The 21,563-nt window shown below is 39.0% G+C and overlaps 2 protein-coding genes across 3 annotated transcripts in view; one reads left to right on the top strand and one right to left on the bottom strand.

Moving 5' to 3' along the window:
- The window catches only part of TSGA10 (testis specific 10), a 57,835-nt gene extending 46,837 nt beyond the window's left edge, over window positions 1-10,998 (bottom strand). The window contains exons 1-2 of the mRNA XM_010991920.3: window positions 10,891-10,998; window positions 4,007-4,135 (exon numbers count right to left, since the gene is read on the bottom strand). Of these exons, the coding sequence (XP_010990222.1) occupies window positions 4,007-4,135; window positions 10,891-10,947 (186 nt within the window). The 5' untranslated portion in view covers window positions 10,948-10,998. The remainder of the gene's footprint in view (window positions 1-4,006; window positions 4,136-10,890) is intronic.
- Window positions 10,999-11,513: 515 nt separating this feature from the next.
- C33H2orf15 (chromosome 33 C2orf15 homolog) lies at window positions 11,514-17,835 on the top strand. Of its 2 annotated transcripts, XM_064481861.1 has the most exons (3): window positions 11,514-11,750; window positions 12,321-12,440; window positions 16,761-17,835. In XM_064481861.1, exon 3 carries the CDS (start codon window positions 16,831-16,833, stop codon window positions 17,104-17,106), a length of 276 nt encoding a protein of 91 aa, XP_064337931.1. In that variant the 5' UTR covers window positions 11,514-11,750; window positions 12,321-12,440; window positions 16,761-16,830; the 3' UTR covers window positions 17,107-17,835. The 2 variants fall into 2 exon arrangements, with proteins under 2 accessions (XP_064337931.1, XP_064337932.1); XM_064481862.1 differs by lacking the exons at window positions 11,514-11,750; window positions 12,321-12,440 and adding an exon at window positions 13,143-13,183.
- Window positions 17,836-21,563: the final 3,728 nt, after the last annotated feature.

Here is a 21,563-nt window from a genome sequence, read left to right as displayed (position 1 = left end):
ATTCTTTTAGGGTCTTTCTGCTGGCAACAAATTCTCTTAGTTTTCTTCACCTGAGAATGTCTTAATTTTCCCTTCATTTCTGAAGGATACTTTTCTAAATACAGAACACGTAGTGGGCTGACAGTTCTTTTCTTCCAGTACTTGAAAAGTGTTGTGCCACTTCCTTCTGATCTCCATGTTTTCAGATCAGCTGTCATTTGAACTGGTGCTCCCCTATTAGTAATGAATTGTTTCTCTGGTTTCTTTCAGGATTGGTTTTTGTCTTTAGTTTTCACTTTGAACACAAAGTGTCTTGGTGTAGATTTCCTTGGAAGATTCCAGGGAGGTTTTCACTCCCTTTCTTTAATCTGTATATATGTCTTTTGCTAAATTTAGGGGACATTTAGCCATTATTGCTTCAAAATACTTTTTCATCCCCACACTCTCTTATCTCTCTTTTTCGGACTCCAATGATGCAAATGTAGATCTTTTGTTATAGTCCCACCTGTACCTGAGCCTCTGTTCACATTTTTTTCAATCTGTTTTCTACTGTTCAGATTAGGTAATCTCTGTATTTCTATTCTCATGTTCACTAATTCATTCTTCTCTCCTCTTCATTTTTTTGTTTGAGAACACTGAGTTTTTAATTTCAGTTATTGTATGTTTTAAAACATTTTTATTGTGGTAAAATACAACATCATAAAATTTACCATTCTTGCCATTTTTAAGTGTACAATTCAGTGGCATTATATACATCCACAATGTTGTGCAACCATCCCATATCCATTTCCAGAAATTTTTCATCATTACAAACAGAAACTCTGTACCCATTAAATAATTACCTGTGAATTTGCCTACTCTAGGTACCTCACATAAGTGGAATCATACAATATCTGTTCTTCTGTGCCTGCTTTATTTCAATTAGCATGCTGTTTTCAAGGCTCATCTACCTTGTAGTCTCATATCAGAATTTCATTCTTCTTTAAGGCTGAATAATATTCCATTTGTTTATCTATTCACCTGTCCATGGACATTTGGGTTGTTTCCACCTTTTGGCTATTGTGAATAATACTGTTATGAACACTGGTGTACAAGTGTATGTTTCAGTCCGTGCTTTTAATCTTTCGGGGACATACCTAGGAGTGGAATAGTTGATCATATGGTAATTATATATTTAACTTGGAGGAACTGCCAAACTTTTCTTCTACCATGGATACATCATTTTATATTCCCACCAGCAATGCACAAGAGCTCCAGATTCTCCAATCCTCACCAATACTTGCTGTTTTCTGGTTTTTGGTAATAGCCATCATAATGGGTGTGAAGGAGTATCTCACTGTGGTTTTGATATGCATTTCCTTAATGACTGGTGATGTTGAGCATCTTTTCATGTGCTTAATGGCTATTTGTATGTCTCCTCTGAACAAATGCATGAACAAAATTGTCCAATTTTGAACTGGATTGTTCGTTTTTGTTGTTGTTGACTTGTAGTTCTTTATATAGTGTGAATATTAATTCCTTAACAGATATATAATTCAGAAATATCTTCTTCTATATCTTTTTTTGATAGACTTTACTTTTTTAAGAGTAGTTTTAGGTTTACAGAAAAAGTGATCAGGGTGTACAAAGAGTTTCCACATACCCCTTTCTCCATTCCCCTGCCCCCAAACACACACAGTTTCTCCTTATTTACATCTTATTTTAATGTGATACATTTGTTACAAGCAATAAACCAACATTGATAAATTATTAACTAAAGTCCAGTTTACATTAGGGTTCATTCTTTGAATTGTAGATTCTATGGGTTTTGACAAATGTATAGTGATATATATCCATCATTACTATATCATACAGAATAGTTTCATTGTCCTAAAAGTCCCTGGGTCTCCATTCACCCCTCTCCCTCCAAATCCCTGGCAACCAGTCTCTTATGTTTTGTCTTTCCCAGAAGGTCACAGAGTTGGAATCATAGAGTATGTAACCTTTTCAGATTGGCTTTTTTCACATAGCAATGTGCCTTTAGGTTCCTTCATGTCTTTTTATGGCTTAATAGCTCATTTCTTTTTATCAATGAATAACATTCTATCACGTATCACAGCTTGTTTATCTGTTCACCTATTGAAGAACATCTTGTTTGCTACCAAAATTTCCATTTGGCTCTACTTTATATCTTTTATTTCTTTGATGAGAATTTCTATTGTTTTGTTTGTTTCAAGCACACTCAGTATTGCTTGTTGAAGCATTTATATGATGGCTGATTTAAAATCCTTGTCAGATAATTGTCATATCTGATTCACCTCTGTGCTGGCATCTCCTGATTGCCTTTTCTCATAGAGGTTGAGGTCTTCCTTATTCTTGGGATAAGGAGTGATTTTTTTTTTTAATTGAGACCTGGTATTCTAAGACACTGGCTCTTGTCTTTTAGTAGGCTTCTTGTGACACTGCTTAAGCTAGAAAAGGGGGACTGCCTTGTCACTGCTGGATGGGAGTGGAAGTCTTATTTCTCCACTTGGCCTTCATTGACACCTTGGGAGGGTGGGGCTCCTTGTTACTGCTAGGCAGAAATGGGAGTTCGGGCTTCCCACTAGGCCTCTGCTGATACCACCCGAGCTAGGTAGAACAGAGGCCCCTCATTACTACACCCATGTATCCTTCACTGCCACTGTAGACGGGTAGACCTGCTACTGCTGGAGGGCGGTAAAGGTCCTGCCTATGCATTAAGTCTCTCTGACATCGCCCCAGCAAAGAGGAAAGGGGGCATCTCTTACTGCCATGTGAAGGTGGATTTCTAGGCTCCCCCTGAGGTCTCCATGAACACTATGGGATTGGGGACTTCCTTACTGCCTGATGGGCACAAAAGTCTTGGTTCCCCACTCAGCTTTCATCTCTGATGCCACCCTGGTAGGATGGGGGCCTTCTGGGGCAGGGTGGGGAGAGATGAAGCAAGGATGGGGCTCCTTGTTACAGCCTAGCAAGGGCAGATGTCCAGGCTCTTTACTCAGCCTTTGCTGGCAGGAACAGAGCTATAGGTTTTTCCCATGGTGTTTGCTTAGAGTGGGCAGTTATTGTCTAAAAGTAGTCTGCCTTTCTAGGCCACCCCATTCCTAGTCCTTTGGCTAGAGAGGGATGACTTTTCTGAGACCTATTTTTGTCTGCACCCATTGTTTCTGGATGCCAGTTTTTCCAGTACTCTGCCTGGGATACAAGGAGCAAAAAGAAAATCCAGGAACTCACTAACTAGTCATACATTGTGTGCTGAGGCCCCTGGCCAGTCTTCCTTCTTCCCACCTTTCAGAGTGTTCTTATGTTTGTTTTATACATAATGTTAAGGGGTTTTTAGCTGTACTTAGTGGGAGAATAAGGAAAAGTGAGTCTACTCCATTTTCCAAGAAGAGGGATTTTCATTAATAGCCTTTATTAATACCACATGTCAGGCACCAGAACAGAAACAATACTGAACTTGGGAGTTCAAAGAAATCCGAGCTCTGTCACTCAGTAGTTAAATATCATAATTCTTTAACCTCTTGGAACTTTAGCTTTCATGTTTATAAAGTGGAAATAACATTACAATTTCCCAAGGTTGGGATGATTAAGGAAGATTACGCATTTGAGAGCACTTGATACAATACTTGGCACATAGTTTGTACTCACTAACTCCGAATCTATGTGCATCAAAATGGCTAACGCAAAAATGGAATGATTTTGGAGAGAGGAGGGTACAGTTCAGTGATAGAGTATGTGTTTAGCATGCACAAGGTCCTGGGTTCAATCCCCAGTACCTCCATTAAACAAAAATTTAAATAAACTAAATAAATAAATATATAAACCCCCAAAAAAATAAAATTAAAAAAAGAAATAAACAAGGCAGTAAAAAGTAATTTTTTTAAAAAGGAAAAAAAAAATGGAATGATTTTACACCCATAAGATTTACATGAGCAATGAATTAGTATTTATTCTCTATCTTATTTTAATATAGGCCCCTGTCCCAAATTAATTCAGGGAAGTATGTGCATAAATTAAATGTAACCTGTAATTTCAGTGTAGAGATGAGTTTGTCTTGATTTCTCACTTCTTGTTCTAGCTGGAGAATATTCTGGTATTTTTCAGCTTCAGAAACTGGAGCCCCTAGACCAAAATCATGTTCTTTGGTGGTAACCTAGTGGAAAGAATGGGAATAATACAGAGACATTCAAGTTTAAAACAGTCTTGTGATTTCCCACAACAATCAAAATTCTGAAAATTAAGAACATTCAATCAAAAGATTGTTTTTAACCTTGTCTGATCAGTTAAAACGATTTCATCAAGATTTACTTTCTTAAAAATTTATATTATAAAGCCTTTCCTGTGGTTTTCAAATATAAAACTACAATATCAAACATGCTTTTCAAAAAAGACATACCCCATTGCTATCTAAGGAAACAGGGGTCAGCAGCAAATTAAGTAGTCTACTTCCAGGTCTGTGTTATCCAATATAGTTGCCACTAGCTACCTGTTTATTATTGTTTCCGTGTATTAACAAAAAAAATGTGCTACCCACATCACAAAGGGCTAACTTCCCTAATATACAAATAATTTCTATAAATAAAAAAGGAAAAGAAATACCCTAACAGAAAAATTGGTCAAAATATGGATACTTCATAGAAATGGCTTTTAAATAGATTTAAAGATATTCAATTTCACCATTTAAAGGGATACAAATAAAACAACACTGAGATACCATTTTTTAACCATCACATTGGCAAAGATCATAAAGTTGGATATAAAATTTAGCTTTCTTATACATGACTAGTGGCAGTGTAAATTGATACAATATTTATGGAGAATAGCTGTGTGAAATCTAGCAACATTACAAATACACACAGCTTCTGTACAAATAATTTTCACTTTAGCATACTATATATACTATTTTGCATTGTGCTTTTTTTACTCGGCTATGTATCTTAGAAACAGTATGATTTAGGGAAATAATTTGTTCTTTCTCTGAATCAGGGCTGCCATTTTGTTAAGAGAGAGAGAATTCACTACAAGCATCCTAGGTCTCTCCTGGCAACACGCTGCTATTCTCCCAAATCTAGGGCTTCGGAAATTATAGGATCTGGATCCCCTAGTCACTGACTGTGTTACACTCTGTGCAACCCAGCACTTCACAGTCTGACAGGTTTATTTTCCTTTTCCCTAAACAAGACACAAATCTGCTTTTTCTGTTCTCCATTCCAGCAGTTACTGACTCTCCCGGAACTTCAGCATTATATCTCAGAAAGTATTTCTAATTAAGAATCATTTTGGGCCTTTATGGGTTAAGGCTGAAATCCTAACTACTATTTCTTCCACAATTTGTTGAAAAATGTGTTCCTAGTTATAAACATTTGACTTAGTATAACAGAATCAAGTGACTTTTCACTATAGCAGTGCTTTTCAAATTTTAGTGAACATAAAAATCATTTGGGAATCTTGCTAAAATGCAGATTCTTATTCACAGTAGGCCTGAAATAGTGCACTTCTAAAAAGCTGGTCTGCTATTTGGCTAGTAGAGACTATTCCTTGAATAGTAAGGATATATTTTTTCTAAAATCTAAACCTGCCTAACACTCAGAGGTCCTCATGTTTGGTCCGGACCCACTTCTCCAAAGTTAGCTCCTACGTAACACCCCCAAGAACCCCTGTGTGAAACACAAACTATTCTACACCTTCTTTATACATACACTCAGAAACATACTATCTTTTGTTCATGAGCCTTGCCATCTGCCCTCACTCTTCTGTTTAATTAAAGACACTTCTGAGGCTCAGTTTGAATTCCATATTCTCTAGGTTTTCTGTCTTCTCCATCAAGAAGTGATCACCTCTGCATTAAGACTTCTGTATATATCACTTATAGAACAATTTATGTAGCTATTTATTTTTTCTGGGTATGTCTTCCTCACACACTTACTAGAATCTTAACAAGTAATACCCTACAGCGTTCTGTATTCCCACCAACCTGCACAGAGTTCTTCAGATAACAGGAAGGTACAATACAAACTGCAGAGGCTGATAATGAACCAGTGTACTAAAGCAGAGAAAATGGAACTGTCCGTCTTTGGTAAACTGAAAAGTTAAATGGGTATTCTATAAAATTAACTACCAGGCTAGTCTAGATATTAAAAGCAGAAAAAGACCAGGAGTCAACGCAATAACTGTGAGCAGTCATATTAGAGTTGCTACTTTCCCTGCACTAGATTTTGAGGCAATAAAAAGGGAAAGAAATCAGTGTATCTGAATTGCCCACGCCTGGCTTGCCAATTTCTCCACCTCAGGCCACCTAAATTTCTTTCACATTCCCGTGATCTTTCAATGGAACTTTGAATGGAACTTGTGTCCCTGTACAGATCTCAGAGAAAGCAAGGAAAGTACTTTGTAAGCAGCAAGTTGTCATCATAAACACCCAAGCCAGAAGCACAGTCATTCGCAGTTGGGACACAAGACAGTGGTTAAGAGCATGCTCTGTAGAGTCAGACTGCTTATGTCCTGCCACTTCTGAGCTGCATGACCATGGGCAAGTTACTTCTCTGGCCCTGGCTTCCTCATCTACAAAGTAGGCATGATAATAGTGCTTGCATCATAGAGTTGTTGTGAGGATTAAATGAGTTATTATATGTAAAACACTCAGAACAGTGCCTGGCAATAAATAATAAGTGTTATATATTATTATTATTTACAATTACTTCTATTACTAATTCCTCTCACTGACTCAACTTATCTTATCAGCCATCACATCCTACCAGTCTTCTCATTACAATCTCTCTCAAATACATTTCTTCTATCACTACTATCACTGTTTGAGTTCATACTATCAGACTGTAAGTCATTTATTCACTTACCAGACAAATTTACAAACAGCTAGAATAAGGATCAACCAATATTAGATTTGGGGGACAGAAAGATGGAAAACAAATAAAAACTTACAATTTCAGCCCTCAGTGAATCTAGAGAAGTCCAGAACAAATAAATCAGAAATTACACTACAGCATGATTAGTGCCACATCAGAGGGAGGAACAAGAAATACAGAGAGAAGGACTACAAAAAAGTATTTCTGATTTCTACTTCCCCTCAAAAGACTCAGGATATATCTTCCATGTTCCCCTAAACTATGAACATATCTCCACTGCAGAACTTAACACATTAAATTGTGTTCACTGGATGTCCAGAGTCATCACAACTGTAACATGTTAAAACAGACCTCTTAATTCCCCGACCTGCACACCTGCTCTCAGCCCTGCCTCCACTCTGCTCCCTCCCACTCTTTCCCATGTCAAATAACACCATCATTTTTGTAGTGACAAGTTAAAAACCAAGCAGTTATCATTGTTTCCTCTTACCCTGAACTTCATCAAATCCATCAACAAGCCCTTTTGGGTCTACCTCCAAAATATATGCCCAATCCATCCACTTCTGTACGTTTTTACTATCACCTCCTTGGTTCGGGTCTCCATGATCTCTACATAGATTACTGCAACAGTCTCCTGGCTGGTCTTTCTGCCTCTACTGTTGCTCCCTACAACCTGTTTTCCAAACTGAAACCGTAAAAATCACTTTAAAATAATCAGATCCTGCTCAAAAACACTCCCATGGCTTCCCACAGCAATAAGAATAAAAGCCAAACTTTTTAAGATCCTACGTGATTTGGCCCCTGCCTTCACTTCCCTAAACAGACCTAGTGCCCTCTTCTTTGTTCACCCACCAGCTTTATCGGTTTCCTTTCTGTTCCTCTACTGTGCCAATCTCCTTCCACTTTGAGGCCTCCTCCCTTGCGTTCCCTCTGCCAGGAACGCTCTCTCCCCTAATCCTTTGCACAAATGACTCTTTCCTCCCCTCAGCATTTTGGCTAAAATATCAGAGGGCCTTCCCTAACCTTTTACCTAAAATAGCCTCTCTCCTGTAACTCTGCCATTAGGTTATTCACATTCAACACTATATGAAATTATATCACTTACTTCTTCATTTGTTTACTGTCTGCCACCCTCTACCAGAATGTAATTTCCAAGCGATCTAGGCTCTTGTCTGGTCCCTGTTATATCCCTAGTGCCTAGAAAAAGGCTGAGCACAAAGTTAGCACTCAATAAGACATTTCCCAAGTAATGAATTTTGATGATTTAAACAAAGCAGTTTCAACAGTAGGGATGGGGTATGAGCAAGTCTGAAGAGGACTAATAAATGAGTGAGTAGTAAAGAAAAAGAAACAGAATATGTAGACTTCTTTTAGAAAGCATGATTCTAAGAAAAGATGTCGAGTGAAAGTTGGAAGAAGACCAAGGTTGTTGAAGGGTCAATACAAGAGGAGAAAAACTTGTGTCTTAATTCTCTTCAAATCAAGGACCTCTTTCAGAATTAAGCAAAAGCCCTGAGTCTTCACCTCAGGAAAATACAAACACATACAAAACATTACAATTCAGGGGGTTCAAGAACTCCCCAAAGTTCTTGTACTCCAAATTAAGAATCCTTACAGTATACACACAACGAAGATTCCCAAGACATGGGTTAACGTGAAATAATGGAGAAAGGCCACTAAGCTCATAAGAGGAAATCCAGGTAAAGGATGTGCACTGTCCTTTGAGTCAAGACAGAAAAGCAAGGTTGGGTGAAGACTGAGATGAGAAGGGGTAGAAATTTGAAGAAGTTCCTGCCTGGCAGAATTTTAATTTCAGTGAAATAGGAGGTAAGACCACATGCTAAAAAGAATCATTAGAGTTGAGCAAAAGACCAGGCATATAACATGTGCTCAACAAACATTTACTGAATATTTTGATAGAATAATTGAAAATACTGGAGTACATTATATGAAATTCTGAAATCTGGTTCCACAAAAGGTCAACTTGTTCTCTCTTTATAAAATTGGCTCCAAAAGTTTAGAAACATAAGACACTTTGAATTAGAAAGGAATAGCTTCACTAACAGAAGGATATAGAAAACCACATAAAATTTTATGAGTAATTTTGAGATAGGCTTTGTATTTATAATAAAAATAAGTGAATACATGTTTTGGAAATTCACTTCAAACAAAATACTAAGGCCACTTGTTTAATCTTTTTAAAAAACAAATAATCTCTCCAGTCAAACCCAAGCTCCTCACTTCTCTTCAATCCAGACCATGCTGTAAAGAAATAACTTGCCTTTTTTAAGGAGCAGAAAACAATGGCCTTAGGAGAAGTATCATTTATCATTTCCTCTTGGAAACTTAAGAAGGGGTTAAATAGTGTTGTCAAGAGGCTTTTCTGAACCAAAAAAATTTAATAATATAGACTGATGTTAATAGCATAACTAAGACAAGCAGAACCACCTTACTAACTAGCTTATTTCAAAAGATTATAGGGGGGTACACGTACAAGAAAATTCCCAGCAGTGTTGTTCCCATTTATCAAAAACTGTAGAAATCTTGGTGTCCACCAACAGTACAGTAGATAAATTGCGGTATACTCTTACAGTGTAACACCAAACAACAGACTAATTGCAGGTGACAACGATAAATCTTAAAAACAATGTTGAGTCACGAAGCAAAATACAAAGGAATACTTAGTACGGTTTCATTTATAAGAAGTTTAAAAACGAGCCAAACTAGTATGTGCATGTTCACACACAAAGATGGTCAAACTATAAGGAAAAACAAGGAAGTGGCTATCACAGAAGTCACCATAGGGACTACATCTGGGGACAAAAAGGAGCGTATGATGGGGAAAGGGAATAAATAATAAAATCTGCTCTAATTGCCTCTGTATATGGAGTACTTTAAAAGCAGATTATCCTAAAACAAACTGAAAAGGAAGCAACTGAAAAAGAAGACAGACAAAGAGCCTAGAGCATACCTGCATCTGACTATATGCCGGGCTATAAGCAGTGATTTTTTTTTCAGAAGGTAAACAACATATATTTTGGAAGCTGCCATTAAATAATGCTAAAATGTATACTGTTTAAATATTTCATGAATGTACCTCCCTAGTTATGTCCCACTAATTAAGACTGAATGGTTTAGTTCACTGATCAATTAAAATACAAACAAAACTCAGTTTTATCCTGGAAGCAGATTTGAATAATGTGACACTTTCCTTTTATAGTTATAACTTATTCTAGTTTCAAACTGATTATTCTTCGATTTATTTCCTTACAGGTTAAAAAAAAAGTGTACTTGAAATTCTGCAAACCCGTAGAGGAAATTTAAAACAAGAAATATTCTGATATATAATGGTCTGGAAAGGAAGAAGGAAAACACAGAGACCCTATCACTTATGCAAACTTTTCCTGAAACCACTATCCTTGACTTTATTTAAAGGACAACAACAACAAAAATGTATTCCCATACGTAGTTAGGTATCAGGTCCACGACCGCCACAAAGTTATTTAAGTCTCAAATATTTTTTGAAAAGAAAGCCAGTTTACCCTGCCTTTCTTGTGTATAATTTCTACAGTAATTATATGAGATTTTCATGCAAATGCCTACGTAATCTGGGCCCTTCACCTCCCAGTCTATAAAGTGGCTTGGAATTGAGAGACTGGGAGTGAGGAAGAGCCAGGTTGAACTCCCAAATCTGACTTTCAAATTCCTCAGCTCCACTCCAGAGCGTATCTAAACAGAACAGTACCCCCAACAACCAACCGGAGAGCTGCGGCAGGAAGCGAAGCGGTCACCATAGGAACTGGGCTCAACCCTAAACTCCCAAGAAACGACAACAGGGGCAAAGCTTGCTCCCAGAGGGCCTCCCGGGACCGCAACTCTGCCCGCTACTGTCCCTCACAGCGGCTCCCGCAGAGAATACCCACCTCAGGGGTCGCCCGCGGCCCCTAACCCCCCCGCCACACCCGCCCTCCTGCAGCTGCCCTCACAGAGACCTTCGGGCTCAGGAGTTGCTTTACCCCAACCCAGCGCATCCCGGTGCTTCTACCTGGAGCTGAGGGTCCCTCCCCGGGGTCCTCGGCCTGTCGTCCTCCCCGGAGCTCATCTCGCTGACTGCCGGGACCGGGCCTCCGCCGGGGATCCAGGTCCCTCCCCGACTCCATCCTCCGCCCCTTTCTCCTCCCTTCCCACCCCAAATCGACCCGGCCCCGCCCCAGGGGGCGGAGGGAGGCGGGACCCGGCGGGAAGGAGGCGGGGGCGGTTAGCGCCGGTCGGCGCCGCCGTCGGCCCCGCCCTCACGCTCTGTACCTGAGGGGGCTTGTCCTCCACCTCTCCGGCGCCTTCGCTCCGCTTCCGTCCCGCGCGCCCCAAGTCCCCGTGCGCACGCGTACCTGGCTCGACACTCCCTCTAGCGGGGACTACAAGCAGTGCGCGCGCACCTACGCACGTAGCGACGCGTACGTCCACCTTACAGGGCGCCCAGCAAAGGCCTCTTCCTGGTCCATCCGCGCCGCGCAGGCGCACGCCCACGCAGCGTCTAGACGACCCACCCGAGCGTCCTGTCTCCTAGTAACCAGCAGCTACCCTCTTTCCCAAGACTTTTCCCTTACTCCCTGCGGGCGGCGGCCGCACCTGGGCGGAACGCGCATGCGCAGGGCTATATTGCCTCCGGCCACCTTCCCTTAGCTCTGGAGCACCTGCCGCTTTGCTGCGGCTTTTTTGTGCCACTTTCCCCGGGGATCGGGTACCACTCTGGACCCACGTTCAGTGAACTCATTACTCCCTAGAGTTGCTCGTGGGCGCTGGGAGGGCAGTGCGCTCTCCCGCCGCAGTCAAGGGCCGGTTTGCGGGGAGCATCCACGTCCGGTACCACTGCTGCCTCCTCGGGAGAGAGAGCCGGCCTGTTCGGTGAGCACCGGCAGCCTGCAGTCTGGGGAGCCTGCGGCCCCCGGTCCTCGGCACGATACAGTCTGGGCTGAAGCGGGGAGAGACAGAACTAGCAATGAAAGCGCAGGTTTCTCACCGGTATACCTACCTTCTCCACAAGCCAGGCCTTCTCCGAATCCCCTTTTCGGGGAAACTAATGATGGTTAACAAAAAAAAAAAGGAAAAAGTATATTATCTCACTCGACATTTAATGTTGAATCGATTGCTTTCCTGTTTAATACCATTTAAACTTGTCTTCTGTCAATTAGGAGCCTTCAGTCTGGGAACACTCATTTAACTTAGCCAGGTGTAATATTATTTTTGGCCTTCCATCTATGTTAATATTGACCACATTACCTAAAAGTGAAGAAATGAGCTTTTTAGTAAAAAAGAATGAGAACTGAATTATTCTGCCAAATTTTTGGAGCCCAGCTTAAGAAGAAATACTGTCTTTTTAACATTTCTTAGTGTTTAACGTGTTCCAGTTTTCTTAAATAACTCAAGGGCTGCTGAACTCTAATGGTGGCTTTATCTCCCTGTCTTTTCCTACAGATGAAATAGATAAACTAGGTTTTTTATAGCTGTCCTCTGATGATCTTGACATAGTATTCGCCTGTGTATTCCAAAAGTAATCTCACATTTGAAGAGACTAACAATTCCTGGTTTTGCCAGGTGAGTACTCATTTTCCCCCCACAATATATTATTGGCAGGCATAAACACATTTTATATTAGAACAAATTTCACTGAAGTACATTTAAATATGTGCGATATGTTTTCCTGATCTCTCCTCTGATTTTTTAGCCCTATTTGTGCCAGTACATTTTCTCATATTTTGTATCATTTATTTTCAGATATACCTTGCAAGTATAGCTAGATGGGAAAAAATTAAATTGAGTTTCCCTGTTATTTTAGATAAAGAAGTGAGAGGTCCCAACAGGTACATTTCTTGCAAAATACTATTATACCTAACTGGTAAAATAAGTTACAAAGAAGCATGAGCTCTCAAAGACCGTCCTGAAACAAAACAAAGTATAATCTTATTTCCTCTTTAGATACTACGATTATTTTGAATAAAATGTTCTCATTAGCTAGCATTGTTAAAAAAAAAATAGGGAGAAGTGTATAAACCTCAGAACTCTCAGATGGAGTCGAAGGTCTGCAGGGAGAAGTGAATTATTAATATAGGAGGTAGGAAGGTACTTCCTTTAGGGAAAAAACATGAAAAGGTTAAGCATTTATGTTTGCCACCTAGATTTTACTGAAGATTCTTTGGAAAGAATGTAGGGAAAAGATCATTTTAAAACCAAACCAGGGTGTGAAGATTTTCCTTCTATTGACTGAACTATTGACTATTGACTCCCTCCCCCAGCCCAAGAAAGTGAAAATTTTCTTCCCTTTGTGGATATGCAGAGTGGTGAGTGCCCCATCCTATCCCATGAAACCCTTTTATTTAGTAGGTTTGCTCTCTCGGTTGTGACAGATACTCCTGTGTAAGTCTAAGTTCTGGGTTTCTCCATCATTTCACAAGCTTCACTACAAAAACCTCTGTTTTGCCTTTTGCCTTCCTCAGTACCTCCCTGATCCCCTAAAAAAAAATCTGGGACTCAGTTACACACATTAAACTGCTTGTTGTTCCACAGCTAATTGATGCTCTGTTCGTTTTGTTTTTTAACAGGACAACTTATACTGATTTATCTTAAAGCTCACTCTTCTTTCCTTTGGTTGTGTTAATCCCACCTGCAACATTTATTCATATCAGATTTGTATTTTTCATCTCTGGAAGTTTGAATTTTTAAAAAATATCTTCCATCTCTCACTTATCATGCTCATGCTTTTTTCTACCTTCTTGGAAGTATGGAATATATTTAAAAGAGCTGTTGGTTGTGTACTAATTCTATCATCTGTGTCATTCCTGGGATTGTTTCTATTAACTGACTTTTTTTCTCCTGGTTATGAGTCACATTCTTCTGCTTGTTTTCATTTCTGGTAAGTTTTTACTGGCTGCCAGACATTGCAGATTTGACATGGTTGGGTGCTGGAGGTTTCAGTTTTGGTTTTTCTTTAAATATATTTAGGCTTTTTTCTGAGATGCAGTAAGTTTATTTGGAAACAGTTTGGTTCTTTAGAGCTGCCCTGTTGAAAATAGTAACTACTAGCTACATGTGGCTATTTGAAGTGATGATAAAGAAATTAAATAAAATTTAAAAGTTAGTTCCTCATTGGTACCCTATACTTTTCAAATTCCAACAGCCAGCTTTCCCTGGTGGTTCGGTAGAATTCCACTTGCCAACACGTACATGTGGCCAGCGGCTACTATATTAGTCAAACATAGAGAATATTTCCATCATTGCAGAAAGTTCTATTGGACAGACTTGCTTTAGAAGCTTGCTCTTAAGCTTTGTTAGGTCCAAAATAGTGTTTATTGAGGGCTAATTTGACCCTATTACTGAGACAATACCTTTCTAAGAACTCTATTCTTGGTCCTGTGTAAGCTCTAAGGACTATTCTGCTTTCTCCTTTTTGGTGTTTTTTCCCCAGGGCCCAATAGTTTCCTTACGCACATTCACTGATCAGTACTCAGCCAAAGAATTGTGGGGTATCTTCTGCAGATCTCTGGAGCCCTTTCTCTTGCTGCACGTCTCTCCTCTCTCCACAAATTCTAGCCATCTTGGCCTCCACAAACTTTCTTCTCAACTCATTGAAATGACCAGACTCAATCTGGGTTCTCCCTATTTGTGCTAAAGCCTGAAATTCTAGGCAGTGAGCATTCATAGGACTCACCTTGTTTTATTTCTTATTCAAAAAATCCTTCTGCACTATAAAGTGACAAACACATTGTCCTACATTTTTAAAATCGCATTTATAGTTGAACCATTAACATTTAGGTCTCTACTTCATTTGGAGTCCACTTTGGTATGTAAGATAGGGATCCTGCTTTATTTTTATCCACATAGTGAACCAGTGTTCACACTAAACTTATTCTGTTCCATGCCTTTTGCTGTATGTTGCCACTTTTATCATATGTGAAGCTCCTGTACATACCTACATTCAAGTTGGAGCTCTGTCATGTTCTATAGGTCATTTATTTGCTTCTGCACTTGTACTAAACTTTTTTTTATTATTTTGACTTTGTAGCGTATCTTAAAATATGGTCAGGCAAGTCTCTGTGTGTGTGTGTGTGTGTGTGTGTGTGTGTGTGTGTGTGTATCCAAATTTATTTAGTCCTTATGGATCTTTATTCTTCCATATGCATTCAAGGTGCCTTCCTGAATGGCAACCCGAATACCAGGTCAAAGAGGTCCCCAATAGACTTCTTCTCCTCTCATATCCTCAAGAGCCCAGAGAGGTTAAGCTGAGACTCATAGGACCAGACCTACCCTATTGCATTTAATTCTTTCTCAGTCCCTCTATTAGACTGAAGCTTAATGTGCTAGTTGATAATCACATACATTATCATTATTTTACCTTTGTTGATTTCAAATGTGGTATGTTTCATTGTTCTTTTAGTATTTCCAACTTCATTCTTTTGCATGTGGATAGCCAATTTTCCCAGCACATTTTGTTGAAAAGACTGCCTTTTCCCCTCTGAATGGTCTAAGCAGTCATAGGTCTATTCAGATTTTCTGTTTCTTATTGACTTAGTCTTGGTAGGTTTCGTATTTCAAGGAATTTGTCCATTTTAACTAGGCTATCCAATTTGTTGGCATACAACTGTTCATAGCACTCTTATAATGCTTTTTATTTCCATAGAATCAGTAGTAATAACCCCTTTCATTTCTGATTTAGTAATTTGAGCTTTCATTTTTTCTTAGTCCATCTATCTAAAGGGTTGTCAATTTTGTTGATCTTTTCAAAAAACTACTTTTGTTTTTAATTGATTTTTCTCTTTTGTTTTTCTAGTCTCTATTTCATTTATCTCTGCTCTGATCTTGTTTCCTTCCTTCTGCTAACAGTGGGTTAAGTTTGTTCTTCTTTTCCTAGTACCTTAAGCTGTAAAATTAGGTTGCTGATTTGAGATGTTCCTTGTTTTTTTAATGTATTCACAGCTATAAGTTTCCCTCTTAGCACTGATTTTCCTTCATCCCTTAAGTTTTTATGTATTTTTATTTACTTCCATCTGTCAGTATTTTTTAAAATTTCCTTTGTGATATTTTTGATCCATTGGTTAAGAGTGTGCTGTTTAATTTCACAAATTTGTGAATTTTCCTGTTTTACCTCTGTAGTTGATTACTGACTTCATCCCATTGTGGTCAGAGAAAATACTTTGTATGACTTCCATCTTTTAAAATCTACTGAGACTTAATTTGTGGCCTAACATATGGTCTATCCTGGATAATGTCCCATGTGCACTTAAGAATATGTATCCTGTTGTTGTTGGGTGGAGTGCTCTAAACATATGTTAGATCTAGTTGGTTTATTGTGTTAAGTCTTCTATTTCCTTACTGGTCTTCTGTCTGGTTGTTCTATCCATTATTGAGTTGAGTTTGGAGTCTCCAACTGTTATTGTACAACTGTCTAATTCTCCCTTCATTTCTGTCAGTTTTTGCTTCATATATTTGGATGATGTATTATTAGGTTGGTAAATGTTTACTGTTGTTTGGGCATCTTTATTTTTTGTCCAGAACATCTAACAGAGTGTTTGGCCTTCAATAATTATTTCTTTAATCCATTAATAATAAATTAAAAGTTTTTGATAGTAAGAATCCTAGAAAAGACTACATAGAGAAATTCTATTATTTTTGCAAGGTGATGAAATATAAAATCTGGTAAATTCCTTTAAAAAAAAAAAAAAAGGTTTAAAAAGGAATTCTCGGAAAGAGAATCTACAGAACCTACAAACCCTCCCCAAAAGAAAATGTAACTCCTGAAAGGTGGAAGATTTTACTTGATATTTTTGCCATCATCACCATGAAATTTCATTAAAACAAACACTGCCATGAAGTTAGTTGACATTCCCACTGTATTCACTTGTTACCATTTTCTTCCCCAAGGAATCAAGTTGAAGAAACGCTTCTACTACTTAAAGAGGTGCCGGCAAACGGTACTTATTAAGCTGCCCCAATGGGATTTCCTCTTAGTAAATCTGCTACTCGAGTATCTGCTATGCGTGCGGATTCAAAAGTGGATGATCACTTAATGCAAGGGACTGAGAAAAGCAAATTGGAACCAGTGACTCGGTTATTTCAAAACACCAAGAAAGTAAGATTAGAAGACACAAACCAAGAAAACTTTACAAGGAGTAAAGACACTGGAACAGGATCTTTTTCAGAGAAAGCCTTGGGTTCGGTGGTATATGTGAAAGAAAGTGATGGGATAGAAATGACAGATGTGGAATGAAGTTATCCGTGTATCTGACCAAAGAAACCAAAATTTGCTTTTGACTAAGAGGGCATGTTGAATGAGAACTTAACCTTATTAGGAAAACCTGACAAAATGAAGGGAGATGATTATTTATTTTTTACTATCTATAAATCTATAAATCTACAATTTTTTATTGTCAAAAATCAGAGTTTTTGTGTAACAGTATTTAAATGGCACCAAAACATTCTAATTATAATGTATTTCCTTAACAAGTGATCAAAAAACAGTGCCCAAACGATTTGACATCAATATTTCACATTATTTCTGGTGTATTGATTTTGTATGTTGGAGTTCCAATTGGGGGTTTTGCTTTAGAATACATTATTTTCCTGCATTTTTGCAGTTCTGTTCTTTAAAAGATCACTGCAGGTAAACTCTGTAAAAGACTGGTAAATTATGTACCTCAACATGAATTTCACGTTTCAAATCATCCTTTTAAAAACTTTTTTTTTTACCCACACTGAATTCATTTCCATTACAAAATAGTTATTTCCACGTGTAACACTTTATCTTGCAGATGTTACCATTTTATACCACCGATATTTAATATAAAGAAAACAGCCTACTATTAAAAAAATTATTATATATATGTATCAGTTTGCCATTCTGACTGAAATATCTAGTATTTGGAAACAACAGTATTGTCTCAAATAATGTTAGATGAAATTAAAATCATTTGTGTCTGGCCATATAGTGACTAGCTGTTTCCATTATGTATGTTCTGAACATTCTCCTGTATTTTAATCTCTAATGATCTCTAATGACCAACTAGAGTAATCTCCTTAATAGTCACAAAGGGATATTCAAAGGAGAAAAAAGCATCTTCTTTTAGAGGAAGAAATATTTTCTAAATCAGAAAAATACTAAACAGATATAATGTATTTGTAGGGCCTAGAATTTTTTAAAAAATCATTGAGTGGAACATAAGCCAATAAGGTGATGCCTTTTATTGTTTATAGAACATAATTCTTTGGGAGGGAAAAAATACACAAATCATCCATTTGTTCATCGAGCCTGGCACTGTGCTTGGTGCTAGGGATAGAGTGGTGAACCAAAGAGCCACTGCCTTCATAGTGTTTACTGTCTGTCTACTGAGCAAAATAGAACATCAGACAGTAATTACATAAGATACAAACTGTGATGTGCTGTGAAGAAAATTAAAATGTTTAGAGAGACAGAAAAGAAGATATAAACAAAACTTGATTTTTAAGGAAGGCTTCTCAGAGGACATGACATTGATAGCTTTTGCAGTGACATGGTTGTCCAAGTGAGATAGTGGTGATGGTGTCGAGGTGAGAAGGGGACAGAGTCCAGGTGAAGTCTGGCAGGACACAGTGATGGTTTAGAAGTGGGAAGTGAGGAAGAAGAGGCTGGATGCACGGAGGCTCCCTGGGGAAAAGAGTGAGTACGGGAGCTCAGCTTTTGAACATACCAGTTTCCAAGGCAGACAGCTGTATGTATGGAACGAAAAATACAAATTTTGATGGTGTGTACAGAAATACAGAAATGGTATTTAAAGCCATGGGAATGAATGAGGTTGTGTATGGTGAATATATAGTACTAGATAAAGCAACCCCAACATTTAGGAGCTGGTAAGCACAGGGGGAGCTGGCAAAGGGGACCGAGGAGTTGACAGTGAGGTTGGTGGAAAACCAAGACAAGCTAATGTCAAGACTGGCCATACAAGTCTCTAAGGTGGAGGCAGTTAACTGAAAGGGCAGATGAGGACTGAATCTAGGTCCATTGGACCTAGCAACATGAATGGCACTAGTGATCTTAGCAAAGCCACTTTTTTCTTTAATAGGCGCTTGGCTCAGATATTTACAGACCGTTTTTCTACTTCTACGAATGTCCAACAGGAAATTTGATAGTTGTGTTGGATGCTGAATTTGGGACGATCCTTCATTGTGTGCAATTCCACTGCCTTGTAGGATGTCAAATGTGGTAGCACAACCCAGCCACTGAGATGGTAAGAAATGCAAACATGAGTTATCCTCATTAAGAACTATTGCTAAGACATCAGAAAAGTGGAACCCCCAAATCCAATCCAAGCCATAGTTTTAGCAGCATATCTGGAAACGGAAATCCACAAAGACTTCCTGGAAGGGGTGGAATGGAGCAAATTTAATTGGGACAGCAGCCTCACTTAGGTGTCTATTTGTTTTATGGAAGAATTCTACAAGCAGAATCCTACAGTGAACATTTTTCAGAGTTCTGCTGTTGTTGCTGATAAGAAAGTAGATTTTCCATATGAAAATGTAGTTCAGGAGAAAGAAGGATGACTAACAGAGACTTTAAATTCAACCTATCTATGAAATAAGGGCTGTAATACATGCAATGGTATTGGGTCTAACGGTGGTATCATTGATGCCAACAATAATAGCTATCACTTATGGAGCTGGTGTGTGACTGGCTTAGCTGAGATTCCCTGGATGCTGCTTGAGACAAGGACTCAGATGCACTTGATTTTTGAGAGTGTGCTCTTTAGGAAAAGTCTGTAAGGGAGTAAGAGAAGTAGGGGGAATGACTAAGGATGAGGGCTCAGATAAATTGAGCCATAGAGCATTGTGGAGGGAACACACCACACAGCTGTCCCACTGTCCCACTGTCCCACTTAAAGGCAAGGGGTGGGACTACTGCACCCCTAGACCAATCAGGCACTCGTTACCACATCCAAGCCAAAGTAGGGAGGCTGGGGGGCAGGGAGGTGGTGTGAACCACTCAGGTGTCTCGGTGCCTGATCACTCCTTCACTCACACCTGCTGGAGAATGGATGCATGGATTAGAGGTACAGGGGTTCTGGGTGGGGCACTAACAATCTTTATTACAAAGCCAGACACCTAACATACATTGTTATCCTTTTATTTTGAAATAATCTCAAATTTACAGAAAAGTTGCAAGCATTGTACAAAGGCCTTTCCCTCTCCCCCCAGCCATCTGAAAGTAACTGACCTAACTTTCTATCATCCTTGAATACCTATTTAATGATTTAAATAATTTTATTTTTTTAATTAAAAATTTTTAATTGAGATATAACTGACATATGATTAGTTTGGGGTGTACAACATAATTTTCTACATGAATATATTGCAAAATGATCACCACAAAAAGTTTAGTTAATGTCTACCATCACACAGTTAACAAATTTTTCTTCTTGTGATGAGAACTTTTAAGATACTCTCTTAGCAGCTTTAAAATATACAGTACAGTATCTTTATAGTCACCACGCTGTACATGACATCCCCAGGACTTATTTATAACTGGAAATTTGTACTTTCTGTCCATCTTCACCCATTTTGCATTCCCTCCTACCCCCCAGAGCATCTTTGCTGGAATCAGGCCAGAATCCATGTTGGAGGAAGTTGGAAAATGAACAGGAAGTGAGGTAGTGAATACTGGATGTGCAGAAACTCTCTGAAAAGCTCAGCTCCGAAGGTGAGGAGACAGGATGAAAGGTGGAAAGTGAGGTCACTGGAGGAGAGTTAAGATGAGATGGGGAAATATACACAAAACGTTACGGTAGCTCACAGAGAAAAAAATGTGACAATGAGTGTGTATATGTCCATGTATGACTGAAAAATTGTGCTGAACACTGGAATTTGACACAACATTGTAAAATGATTATAAATCAATAAAAAATGTTTAAAAAAAAAAAAGATGAGATGGGGTTCATGTGTGAGTGTCAGTGGAAGAAGGATCCAGTGGAGAAGCTGAAGGAGTAGGAAAGGGTAAGAATGACCACAGGATAGAAGTCTCAGAGCCGAGAGGAGGTAATGGGACTTTTGAAAACCACCTCAGTAGGAAATTAGGGGGGGGGGAACTGTACCACCTCAGATTTCACAGCACTGGAATTTAGAAAGATGTAAGCAGAGGGCAACGGTACTGTGTAGCTATTTTTAATGATAACTAGGAAAATTCCTACTGGCACAAACTCTGAACAGAATTCATTCTTATCTGCACAATAACACAAGAAAGACTAATAACTCAGAGTGACTTCAATCAAAAGGGTAATAATAAATAAATGAGGAGCCACTGTGTCCTTATTGTAGCTTTATATGGAGCCCTGGTCATGGTATCGGCCTCAGCAAGTTGTGAACACTGGATGCTTCTCAATCCAAGATGCAAGTCTTGATGGTTTCTATTTTAAACTGAAGGAGAGATTTCTGTGGAAGGTTGAAAAAGATGACCAGGAACGCTTTGGGCTCCTCTAATCAAGAGGTGGGGCCCATTACTCCATCCTTTAACTCCGGGCTGCGTCTGCTGGTGCTCTGGCCAATAGAGTAGGGCTCCAATGCCACGTCCAAGGCTAGGCTTGAACTGAAGTGCGCCGGCAGCCAGCCAGCCAGCACCAACTGCCAAGGGTGTGAATAAGGCCGTCCCGGACCTCCCCTCTCGACCAGCCCTTGCTGAATGAAGACATGTGAGCGAGCCTT

This window comes from Camelus dromedarius, chromosome 33 (genome assembly GCF_036321535.1).
Source record: "Camelus dromedarius isolate mCamDro1 chromosome 33, mCamDro1.pat, whole genome shotgun sequence".
NCBI classification, from domain to species: domain Eukaryota; kingdom Metazoa; phylum Chordata; class Mammalia; order Artiodactyla; family Camelidae; genus Camelus; species Camelus dromedarius.
This window is presented reverse-complemented; position numbering and strand designations above follow the sequence as displayed.

Coding starts and splice junctions, on each gene's coding strand:
- C33H2orf15 (XM_064481861.1), top strand. CDS start 16,831: ATGGGATTTCCTCTTAGTAAATCTGCTACTCGAGTATCTGCTATGCGT.